The sequence below is a fragment of the Fonticula alba genome (genome assembly GCF_000388065.1).
Source record: "Fonticula alba strain ATCC 38817 unplaced genomic scaffold supercont2.6, whole genome shotgun sequence".
Taxonomy (NCBI): domain Eukaryota; order Rotosphaerida; family Fonticulaceae; genus Fonticula; species Fonticula alba.
The window spans coordinates 2,473,949-2,485,369 of record NW_009242976.1 but is presented as its reverse complement, the minus strand read 5'-3'; the positions used below and the strand labels follow the sequence as shown (position 1 = coordinate 2,485,369).

The 11,421-nt window shown below is 65.2% G+C and overlaps 3 protein-coding genes across 3 annotated transcripts; 1 reads left to right on the top strand and 2 right to left on the bottom strand.

The window, feature by feature from the left end:
* Positions 1 to 1,412: 1,412 nt before the first annotated feature.
* Positions 1,413 to 2,179, bottom strand: H696_04192 (hypothetical protein). The gene has a single exon (XM_009498069.1). The coding sequence runs from the start codon at positions 2,020 to 2,022 to the stop codon at positions 1,696 to 1,698; it is 327 nt and encodes a 108-aa protein (XP_009496344.1). The 5' UTR covers positions 2,023 to 2,179; the 3' UTR covers positions 1,413 to 1,695.
* A 150-nt stretch (positions 2,180 to 2,329) lies between these two features.
* Positions 2,330 to 7,992, top strand: H696_04191 (hypothetical protein). The gene is made up of 2 exons (XM_009498068.1): positions 2,330 to 2,721; positions 2,830 to 7,992. The coding sequence occupies exon 2, from the start codon at positions 3,888 to 3,890 to the stop codon at positions 4,869 to 4,871; it is 984 nt and encodes a 327-aa protein (XP_009496343.1). The 5' UTR covers positions 2,330 to 2,721; positions 2,830 to 3,887; the 3' UTR covers positions 4,872 to 7,992.
* Positions 3,120 to 9,199, bottom strand: H696_04190 (hypothetical protein). Its single transcript, XM_009498067.1, has 3 exons — positions 6,550 to 9,199; positions 4,694 to 6,485; positions 3,120 to 4,493 (listed from the first exon to the last, which is right to left on the bottom strand). Exon 1 carries the CDS (start codon positions 9,055 to 9,057, stop codon positions 6,625 to 6,627), a length of 2,433 nt encoding a protein of 810 aa, XP_009496342.1. The 5' UTR covers positions 9,058 to 9,199; the 3' UTR covers positions 3,120 to 4,493; positions 4,694 to 6,485; positions 6,550 to 6,624.
* Between the last annotated feature and the right edge of the window lie 2,222 nt (positions 9,200 to 11,421).

Sequence of the window (11,421 nt, the reverse complement as noted above, 5' to 3'; positions counted from 1 at the left end):
GTTCCGCCGGCTATCCGGAGAATTGCCCGGGGCCAGGGCCGGCGCGGCTCGGGATGCGCCTTCCCCGCTCGCCATCGGACACCAACGGCCCCCGGGGAGGAAGTGTCGAGAGGGGCAACGTGGGGGCCACGACGGATCGCAATAACACACCACCGCAACATCTGTCCGCCTTCCGAAAGGCCAGGAGAGACCCTCACGGGGAAAAGCCACGCCGTGTTGGCCCGCCCTGCGGTGAGACGGGCCGCGCGAAGCTTTTGCAAAGTGCCCCGCGTATTTGTGAATGGCAAACGGACAACCGGTGGCCACCGCCCGCCAGGACGGGAACCCCCCGAACCCGCAGACCATCTTCCCCGCCACCGGGGGCCAGGGAAATTGGCCGGATCCCGACAGCCGATCGGCGCACCACAGGGGACATCGCGACCCCGCGGCCAGGGAACCAAGTGCCAGGGGGGGACCCCGCACAGGGACGGACACGGTGAAGAGACAAACACACCCGGCCCGAGGAACCAACAGCAGGGGGGCTTCTCCCGCGCGTGTCGGCGTGATGCCCTCCCCCTGCGGCCGTGGGTCGGCCCCCCACCGGCAGAGACGACGCAGACACCGTATCCACTCTCGCCCCCCCCCCCCCCCCCCCCCCCCCCCCGCAAAGGGCACCCCTTTCACCGCACACGCATGTGTGTACCTTCCCAGGGACAGAGAGCCGGGGAACCGGCAGACCCACACGCCGAGTCAATCGGGGAACCCACGGGGCACAGCACGTTCCGGGCGTTGCAACCAAGCGCCCAGCGGCTCCGGATCAAACCGAGAGAGGCCGGGTGCAGGCGGCCTCCTGCTGGCCGCACGGGAGGACCGGACCCCGAGAGGGGGCATACGCCAGCAGCGAACTTTGGTAGGCAGGCCACCCCCCCGGTAAACCGGGCCTGCCCAGCAATCCACCCGCCAGCCGGAACGCAGTCGCCCCGCCGGTCGCGCGACTCGGGCCAGGCCGGCTGGCTGGCTGGCTGGCAGGGGGTTCGACACGCGCACGTCCGTCCGCGGAGAGCTCAGAGGAAGAGAGAGAGAGAGAGAGAGAGAGACATGGGGGGGGGGGGAGCAAGGGAGGAAAGGGGGAGGGGGGAGGTTGCCATGCGCCAGAAGAGGCTCCGTGCATGCGCCCCGCGCCGAGAAATGATTCACACCCGAGCCGCAAAGAAGCCCACCAGCCAGCGGTCCGTTCATGGGCCATTTCGGTTCGCATGATCAAGAGATATAAATTCACCTTTCTCGCGGCCAAAAGACATTTTCTGTGCATGATGTGTTTCGTCCACGTGCTTAACTCACAAAGACAGGTGTAATTCAGCGGGGCGGGCCGTCTGAAGGGCAGCCGCGCCCCTGTGCACGAGCAGAGCGCACACCCAGACACATGCGGCCTCCCTTCTCTTGCCCCTCCTTGGCTCGCCCCCCAGACCTTGCACTCGCCTCCTGCTGCTCCCACGGTCGGCGACGCACCGCGCGCCTCATGGGCTCGGCCCCGCGGCCGATCAGGGCCCACGGGCCAGAAGACGTGCGGTTCTCTGACAGGGAGGCAGAAGGCGGCGCACATCGGCATCACGCCAGGGCCACCCTCCACCAGCACACGGCCGCCGGAAGCGCGGCGCCTTTGCTTCTCCCGCCCTCGGCGGAGTAGCCTCCCCCGGGCGCGAGGAAGCGCCCCTCTCATTGGCGATCCCCGAAGAGAACCCGCCTGCCCCCGGCGTGCACGCGCGCGCCAAGTGTGCCCGGCGCTCGGGCTGGTGCCGCTTGACGTGTGCGCCTTCCCGACGGTCGTCGCGCGCCCGAAGAACCGTGGACAAGATGGTCCGTGTGCGGGGCGCGACTGGCGCACCAATACCCGCGCAGTTGCCTGCCTCTGCAGGGGGTTCTCCTTTTCTCCCCGCCGGCTTGTCCGTCACATCGCGCGGGGTCTTGTGCCTCGGCGGGGCAGAGTGGTAGCCAGTGCAACCGACCCACCTTCTCACCTCGCCCGGCTTGGAGCTCGCCCATATGCGCGCACCATAGCCATCATCCCACTGCCCCAAGCAGGGACCCGCTCACAGCCGGCGCATGTGTGCCCAGGAAAAGCCCCGCCGCCTACGCGCATCCCATCCGAATGAGATGCAGACCATTGGCCAGGGAGCAGAATAGAGAAAGATACCGGCCGACACACAAGAAAGGAGGTCTGGGATGCTCGCCGGCGCACGGCCATGCGCCGACGGCATGCTGGGCTCCGCATACGCCCCGGATCGCAGGCGAGACGCACAGCACCATTCCGGCTGCCACCCTCCCCCGCTGGTCTCCCCCCCCCCCCCCTCGCACATGTGTGTATCGTACGCCCACGCTCCTTGGGCCCGGTCGCCCATGTCCCCCGTGTTGCCGATTGCCGCGCCACGGATACTCCCCGCTCGGCATGCTCCCCCTGATGCTGGCGCATTCGATGTGCATCTGCCCGGGCACTTGTCCCCTTCGCGTGTATTTCCTACCCCGTGGGCCGTTGCTCGGCCCACGATACCGGTGACCTGGACTCCTTCCTGCTTGGCCATTGCCAGCTCGCGCCCGAGGCGCCCGTTCGCCGACAGTTCGTCCTGGATCCCTCCCGCAGCTCCCAAGGCCAGGCAATCTCGCATATGAGCCACCAGCATCACTTGCCGCTGCCTGCCTGGGCGCTGTTCCATCTCGAACGTGTCCGGCATCTACATGCCACCTGTACGCGCCACGGATGTGGCATGCCTCCTGGCTATGTGTTTCAAATTGCCTGAGCCGGATACTTTTTCGCCTATCACACACACGAGCATGGTACTGACAGTTCAACAGCCACCAAGCCCGCTTGGTTGCTGCTCGCTCGCGGTCACGATCCTGGGCCGCCAGACGGCCGGATGGCCATCCTCCCTAAATTGGCGTCCGCAAGAACCTGCACCGATGGCGCTTCCGGCGTAGCACGCAACCGGGACACCCTCACTCACAAGAACCATCTGAAAGTGGAAGATGCCCGCGTGCTGCCCAAAAAGCTTGCCGAGCCTGCCAATCTGCGAGGTTTTCTCGCCGGCAAGACCAGGGCTCTCGATGGCAGGACGAGTAAGCAGACATTGGCCCTGAAACATCATCCCCCCCCCCCCCCAACTCAAGGGCTTTTCAAAGGCCCTGACATGTCCAGTAGTCCCTCGTGTTGGGCTTCTTCGCGATGGTAAACATCCACCGGCGCCCTCCAAACAACCAATTGGTACTTGCATCTCGAAATATGGCATCAAGTGCATCCACGATGGAGTCCTCTTCCATGTGGGTCTCTCCAGCGCTGCGATACCGCCAGAGTGGCCCGCGCTTCACTCCTACCTCGAGGGCCTGTTGACCTGTCTCACTCGCGAGCGCCCGATGCCCTCTCGGGGCACCGGTGCATGGTGCCTGTACAGCCGTCAACCACCGCCTGGGCGCCCTGCAAATCCCAGCAGGGAGCTCGCTGCCCCTGCGATGGCTGGTGGAGAAAATCGAGCTGCTCGGGCACCGCAGTCTCTTGCCACCGAACGCCGGCCCTCCGCTCAGCCCTCCAGGCCCAGTTCCAGACCCCATCATGCACGCCCGGCTGTGATCACTCCTGGCAGCGGGGCTGGTTCCATCGCCGCCCCCCACCATGACCCGAGCTGTGTTTGGTGGCAGTTGCTACGGTCTAAAATCCAGCATCTCACGCCCGTCGCCCGGGCAGGCCACTTCTCCGTCTACCGGCTCCCCCGCTGGACCTTCCCCCACCTGCCATAAGGCCTTCGCCCCGGTCCAGCCCCCTGTGCCTTACACAGTCAACGCTGTTTCGCCTGTCCTTCAGTTCGGGTTATGCTGGGAAGTCTGCCGACCTCCAAAGCATCCCTCCTGTCCAGGCTCTCATGACCGACCACAGTACCCGGCGCTTCAAGTTAAGCCACAGTTTGCCCCTCCTGCCACAATTTGCCATGCAACGCGACACCAACATTTGGCTTCCCGTGCGCATGGCTCGCTATGTGACACATATCTTGGCCACACAGACCTCTCATCCACCCCATGACTACCAACTCCAGAGCATCAGCGATCGATTTTCCATTCCAGCCATGATCAATGGTCTGCTCCCCGGCGGTGACAGCTCCCCCGCCCACACCTATTCCATGACAAGTCACAGATTGGTTGTGACCACCCTCCTCGAAAAGGTGGACATTCTTCTCCAACAGGAAAACCATGCGCATAAGGATTCCACCAGCTCCATTCCCCTAATGATGTTGCTCGCCTCGACGGCCGCGGCCGACCTCCGGCCTGTTAATGACGACACCAATCTCCGATTCCTTCAGGATCTGACACTCATGCTAGATTCCCTCTCCCAAGAGAGTCCAAGAATTCCCGAAAACCTGAATCTGTCCCAGGAAGGTGCACATAGTGCTGTCAAAGACTTTTTGACCGACATGTCCAACAAGTCGGCTCTCGAGACCATCATTATGCGGTGTCTGAAGCGCTTACAGGCCCTTTACGTGGACAGCAGTCCGAATGTCAATCTCCTCACCTCCACTGGTCTGACGACTTGGCTGCCACCTTCGCCACACAACCACCTTCCCCAAGACCGAGATCATCCTACTCGTGCTTCAATCGACGACCGGCCTCCCAGCGCTAAAAAGCCTTCCAACATGCCTGATCCTGCCATGGGCGCCATTCAGCACATGAATACCTTCTTCTTTACCCAGGCTGTCTTTGCCTCTTGGTTGGGCATTTACTCGGCTCTGTCCGGTCGCCAGCAGGCCCTGCGTCTTCTTGCCGCCACGACTACCTGCTCCCTTGGCCCGGATGACATTCTTGTTAGCTATCTCGTCCGCCAACTAGAGAATATCTCCCTATGGCATCATTAGGGCCTCTTTCATTTTCGTGCCTTCATTCCTCCCCCTCCTTCCCCTCGCTTAGTCCCTCCAGTTTTCTGGTATTTGCTTTTAAGGCCATGTACTGTCAATATATGCAATAATAAATATGTTTCCCGAGCGCGTTTACACCCCGCCCCCATGAGCGTAGATCAGTACTTTACCATCGTTTCTAACCTACCAAGGCGCAAGTGGGGCAAATGATAGTGTGCTTGTACACGACATGGAAGGACCCCCGTCGCCCCCCCCCCCCCCAGGTGATGTGACCGAGCCTTGGAAGAGGGTCCGGATTGAAAGAGGACCGGCGTCCACACCAGTACTCGATCCCGGTCCCCGGGCCAAGAGCGAGGGCTGATGGAGCCTCGACGAAGACGCGCATTCTCTTGACACATCGTCAGGGGCACGAGGACATTTTTGACCAACTGGGCGTCTACCCTCCCAGGATGCTCAAGAAGAGGGCAAGAGCAAAGGCAGCCAAATACATCTTTAAATGAATGCAAGACAGCCAAAGATCCCCCCCCACAGGCGCCTTCCTCCTCGCGGGACGGCCAGTTGCAAGCAATCGCGCCTGTGCCAGACGACGGCATCCGCTGGTCTCGACAGTCGGGCGTTGCTCGGCGGCCGTGAGACAGGGCCCATGTTCCGGGCAATCGGCCAAATAAAAGACACTGACCCGGGAGTACCAATGCTGGGCACGCAGTACCACGCACATCCCTTGAAAATCGCAGGGTCGCCAAGCGCCAAAATCAAACCTCCCCATCTCTTTCGCCGAGCCAAGAGCCGAAGCGTACGACTGGCATCGCAGCGCTCGACTAGTTTTCGGACGAGCAAGGCTCTCACAGCTGGCCCTTGACATTCCCTTGCTCAGGGCTTGATGATCATCGAAAAAGCAAACATCCCAACAGCACACGGTCGTTACAGAACCGGACCGCGCTCGCTTACTCGCCTCTGCAACCCCCTCGCAGGCGAACAGCCCCGGCGGGCAAGATCGACTCGCCGGGGTTGCAAACATTCCGACACTACGCCGAGACCCGCAGCTCGAGGAAGAACGCGGCAGTCATGGGAGGTGGTGTGACGCCACCTGACTGCCTCGTGTCCGAGGAGATGCGAGCCTCTCGCTCGGCAAACCGTGGCCTCATGGGGCCCTATGCGCCAAGAGTGGGGGGATGGAGGGCGACAGGCGCCAACAAGGAGGCGTCCGAGTCCGCTTGGAGCTCCACCCTCCTCGCATGTATAAATTAAGCCAATGGGTGTCTTGTGCCTCCGCAATCGGCCATGCCTGTGACCCATCAGGGCAGTCTCATTCGTAGGGGTGGCATTGTGCCCATCAGCTGTCTGTCCGACGAAGGGCCCCATTCCGGATGGGGCGACCACCACATATGCGGGCACCGATGCAAGGGTCCTTTTAGCAGGGTGGAAAGCGATCCATTTTCCCGCTCTCCAGGGGAATGGCGACCGGGATCCTGCGCGACCCATTCACATGCCCACAAGCAGTGTCCTAGATCTGCTGGGGCCTCAGTTGGGAGGGAGGAAATTCCACCGCCAGGACATCCCGGCAGGCTGTGTCAGCAATGCCGGCGACAACAGCGACATAAGCAGGGGCAAAGGCTTGCCGAATCGAGTAAGTCCCTGAGCAAGCAGATCCAAGCGTAAAGTTCGTAAATGAGGATACCCATGCTGGGGGCCAAGAAATGCCCCAGGCCAGGCTGCCCGCCGGCTGACCACGGGCCGACTCGGGGCAGCTCGGTCAGCGAGGGACCCCCGGCGCGCCGAACCCATAGACCTCGCCATGTGCGACCGATGGCCGCGTGCATGGCCCACCCCAGCTCCGGGGCACCTCCCCGTTGGCGTGCCTTTTCTCGAGTTCACGAGAAAGAGCCCCGTCGGATCCACGCAGGGATCCGGCTGCCAGATCGCCGCCTGTATGATGGCAGACAGCCTGGCGGATTGACAGCCGCGGCCCCTTGCACGACGCGCACTCCCAGCGGCGCATGCTCCATCGCGGTGCCGGAAACCAGACACCGAAGACCACCGGCCGGCACAGGGCCGCCGACAGGTGCGAGACAACGAAAACCATCGGTCCCCGGGCACCAACGCCCCACATCACCACAGCCTGACGCCAGGGCGAGGTGTGGCATTTGCCCCTGCAGCGCCGCGGACCACACGCGGGCCCCTGGTGGATGTCCTCGCCTGGGGGGGAGGTGGCACACCGCGTCGCGATGCCCGATGCTTTCGTCCTCACACGGCCCTCGGACTGCGTTTCTCGAGTGCGGCCTAGTGATGGGTGTTTCGGGGTTTTATCCTCCCTCCATCTGAGCCGAGTCCGACGCCGCCCAAATTCGACATTCCACCCAACAACCCTTCCCTCCCCGGGCTGCGCGCGTGCGCGCATCCTCCTGCCACCCTCCGCATGGCCTGGCCGGGTGCTCGTCTGTCTCCTCCTCTCGCTTGCCATGTTCCGGAACACCAGGAACTCGATGCAGGCATGGAGTTGGCCCCGGCGCTTGTGCAGCACTTTTGCGAATGAACAAGCAGAAGCAACGATTTCCAAGAGGCCCCAACTTCGGCAGCGGGCATGGCTGTCGGGAGCCAGCCATAGCGCACGGCGAGCACGTAGGCCGAGAAGCTGCCCGACGAGTCGAGGATCGCCCCAGCCGGCGGCTGCCCCGTCCCTGTAGGTCAAACGCCCAATTCCGCGCCCGAGTGTCTTTACACCGAGCAACGCATCGAGCCTGCCCCGTGCACAGGCCCTCTCGCGGCCCCCATACTTACTGTCGACGATGCCAGGAGGAGGTGCGCCAAGAGGGAATCGCGAACATAGGGTAATGCAACCATCAGGCAGCGACGCCCCTGCAGCCCGGACATCGTCAAGGACGAGTGGCCGTGACCTTCCTGGCCGGCCCCGCTGGGCCGGCCTACCGTAGGGCCAGGGCCCCCCCTTCGACGAGACAACCGAACAACCCATCGCATCACGCCCCCGGCGGCGACCGGGTGCCAGGTCCCGCATTGGCCCCGCCCCCGTTACACCTCTCGGCGGGCGAGATTTCAACGCGCGCAGGAGCCGGAGCGCATCGGCTGGATGCCACAACACCCTGGCGCGACATGTCGCGCCAGGGTGGGCCCATGCCCTTGCCCGTTCATGCTGGTTGCCATCCCGGCGGAGGAGGGTGCCATATGTGACGCTCGGTTTTTTCACTGTGCCCAGCGACCGGGGCAGTTCCACGCCCTGCATCTCGTGCCTTGACACTGCCCCCGGGGCATCAGGCACCAGGTGGGCGGCGGCACGTCGGCATTCAGGACGCCGACGCGAGCACACCCGCCTTGCGCCTTCAAATGCGGCACTCTCCTGGCGGTGGTCTTCCGGCGATCTGGGCCCCTCGGGCCGGAGCTGCACGCGCAGCTGACGATACTCTTTGGGCTGGGCTATTCTGCCCTCTTGGCCTTCCTGGTGTGCAGATCGAGCGAGCACCTCCCCGTCGATCTCAACCTGGATGGTCGGTCGACCATGGGCAGGGTCTCCGTCGGGCATGCTTTGGCCGACCGGGCCCCCCCCCCTCTTGTGCGACACAACGGCAATGGCGCACATGGGCAGAGAGGGCCCGAGGGAAATGCGGCCCGTCCCTCCCGCCGCGAGGCAACGGCCACTGCTACCCTGCCGTGGGTTGGCCAAGAGGCCGCTACATTCGCATGTCCTCGACAAAGGCGCGAGCAACCGCACAAAGAAGCCCCCGGCGGAGGTCCACTGACGAGCGGCTGCTCCAGGCAAGCGCGCGATCCCACACCCAAAGCCATCAACAGGAGCAAAAAAGCAGGGCCGGCGCGCTTCGCCCGGAGAATGCGTCAAAAGGCTCCCCCCGCGCAGGCACACAATGCCCACCCTGAGAGGGGATACACGCGAGCCGCGCACAGGACGCCGGACGGTGGCACGGGCAAGCGCGGAAGCTGCCCGGGGAGGAGCACCCTCGCCGGCAAGTCCACGCACTGCCGCACGCAAGCGAGCCACCTGCCCGCGCGCAGGAGCATGCCAAGAGGACCAGCACAAGCAAGGGGGGAGGACAGCGCCAAGGGGGGCCCCCCACACGCAAGCCGCACTCGAGGACCCGGCGCAAAACGCTGACCCCTCGCAGGAACGCTGTCCGCCCAGCAGGCCAGGGACCCAGTAGCTCAAGGAGAGACACATGTGGGGGAGCTAGGGAGAGGAAGGCAGATGAAAAAAAAAAGGCGGGCATCGCAAGAACCTGGGGGGGGAGGAGAAAGTGCACGAAGTGGGCCTGGGGGGCCGGCCCTGGTTATTATGTGGATCCGAGTCCCTAAAAAGCGAAGAGCACACACACGTACACCATATTTTTGCTGGGCCCCTATTTTTAATCGCCCTATTTTCGGTGGACAGCCCCCGCCCCTCCGGAAGAAAGCGCAATGCAAAGGGCGTCGGGTCATCAAGTGCATCTGCCCACGCATCGACTGGGCTGCCCATTCCCCGCCTCCGGCCATGCCGGCCTGCCCTCCTCCACGCGCCCGACCATGCACCCCCTGCTCGGCTCTTGACCGGGGCTGGCTGCCGCGTCCGTCGGGCATCGTGTGCCCGCTCTGTCCCCCGACACGGCCCCCTCCTCGGGCATTTCGACCGCCCCGGAATGCCCTTGCGCCCCTGCATCTCCTGCCAGGGCAGCGCATCCCCGCAATGTCGAGGCGCCCTCCCCCGGTCATGATGCTGGCCAATGCTCCAGCCCATGGGCCCCAGGCACTTTCCTCGGCCCGACCGGCCCCTCCCCAGTGCCATGTGCTCGCCACACAGGCCGGGATCGCCTCTCGAGTGTGCGTCTGGTGCTTCTGAAGGGCATGGCCACACTTGCCACGCCTGTCGCCCGGACCGCGAGGCGTGCACCCCATGCGGTCGACGGGGCCACCTGTGCCGGTGGCCGCCGCACATCCAGCCGTGACTGCATGTTCTCCCGCCCAGGCTCTCCAGGGAGCAAGCGCGCGTGGATCGCCCGTTCCGCCCGCTGTCTTCGCGGCGTCTGGGGCGTCTTTACACAGGCTGCCAGCCGCGCTGGGCACTTTCTCCACGCAACGGCGCATACCCCCCCCCTGCGCGTCTGGCCGCGGCCGTTGCACCGGCGCCGATACACCCTCCAGCTGGACCACCAGGCTTCTCCTCTATGACCGGGCCTGCCACGGTCGCTGCCCTCGGGGCACCCTCCCCAGCGCCACCAAGCACATTGGCTCCGTGCGTGCCCTGGCCCATGCTCCGCACGCGCCGACCCCAACCACTGCACCTCCTGTCACGAGAGGCACCACCACCCCTAGGGATCTTGCCTCGCAGCATGCCCGAAAGACACTGCTCCCGGTCCGGCCACCGGTACCTCTGCGGCTCGCGTTTCGCCCTCCGCGCCCGATACAGCACCGCATATGCAACGACCGCCATGCCGCCTGGCTGCCCTTGCACTCCGGCAGGCCGCCGAGGCCGTCCCACGGGCACCTCCCGCCCGGGCCGCTGGTGTCATCGCTGCTGCCACATGCACCTCCTGCAAAGGGTGCCCCCTGCTGCTCGCACGGGCTGCCTCACAATCTCCGACAGCAACGGTGACACCAGCCGCCCGGTGCAGACGCATCTCCTTCCGGACCGGCGCCAGCGGCATTGGCGTCCGCCCGGCTGGCGCATTCGCCCGGATCCCCCCGACGGAGTGTGCTCCGGCCGGCCGCACATGTGTTCCACCTGCACCGGTACCACAGGAAGCACCCGGAGACTATCCGCCTGCTCGACCGCCCAGATGGCATCTTCAGCCGGAGAGAGGCTGTCGCTTGTGCTTCTTGCCCATCGGCCCGCCAAACGTGCACTTGTGCCGCCAAGTGCGCCGCCCGCGCCAGGCGCCCTTTCCCCCGGTCGGGCCTCCTGCGATGGCATCATCGCCCACCGGCACCTGCGGTGGCATTGGCACACGCTGGTGCCCCGCTCGGCCGGCTGCTGGTGAGCCATGCGCCTCGCTCTTCGACGGTGACCGGCCCCAGCATCTCCCGGCCGGCCAACTATGCGCCCCCTGCTCCGGATCGCGCCCTGCCTGCGGCAACCTGCGCCCGTCTTGTGCCTGCCAAGAGGGCCCGGTCTCGGCGTCGCCCGCGATCCACACATCACCGCCCTGCGCGCCTGCTCCCCTGCCCGGAGCAAGCATGCTAGCCCTAGCCCGGTGGGCTGCCTACATCGCCCCACATACCCGGCGAGCCGATGCACCCAACCTATGCCAAGCATGTGTCGAGGGCCACCTTCGCTCGGCGTCCCCCCCGCGGATGGCCGGGCCGCGCCGCGCGTGCCCTGTCCGCGCGACTGTGCCGCATGCACCTCCGCGCCCGGGGCCCAAACCGCATCGTGCCAGTGGCCCGATGTCTTCTGCGGCGCCAGCATCGCTGCCCTTGGCAGCCCGTGTGCCGAGTGCCCACCCTGCCACCCGGCATGCGCCACCCGCAATGCCCCCCCCCCCCCCCCCCCCCCCCCCCCCCCCCCCCCCCCCCCCCCCCCCCCCCCCCCCCCCCCCCCCCCCCCCCCCCC

What these genes read in the sequence shown, in the direction of transcription:
- H696_04191 (XM_009498068.1), top strand. Translation starts at nt 3,888, where the DNA reads ATGACCGACCACAGTACCCGGCGCTTCAAGTTAAGCCACAGTTTGCCC.
- H696_04190 (XM_009498067.1), bottom strand. Translation starts at nt 9,057, where the DNA reads ATGTGTCTCTCCTTGAGCTACTGGGTCCCTGGCCTGCTGGGCGGACAG.
- H696_04192 (XM_009498069.1), bottom strand. Translation starts at nt 2,022, where the DNA reads ATGGGCGAGCTCCAAGCCGGGCGAGGTGAGAAGGTGGGTCGGTTGCAC.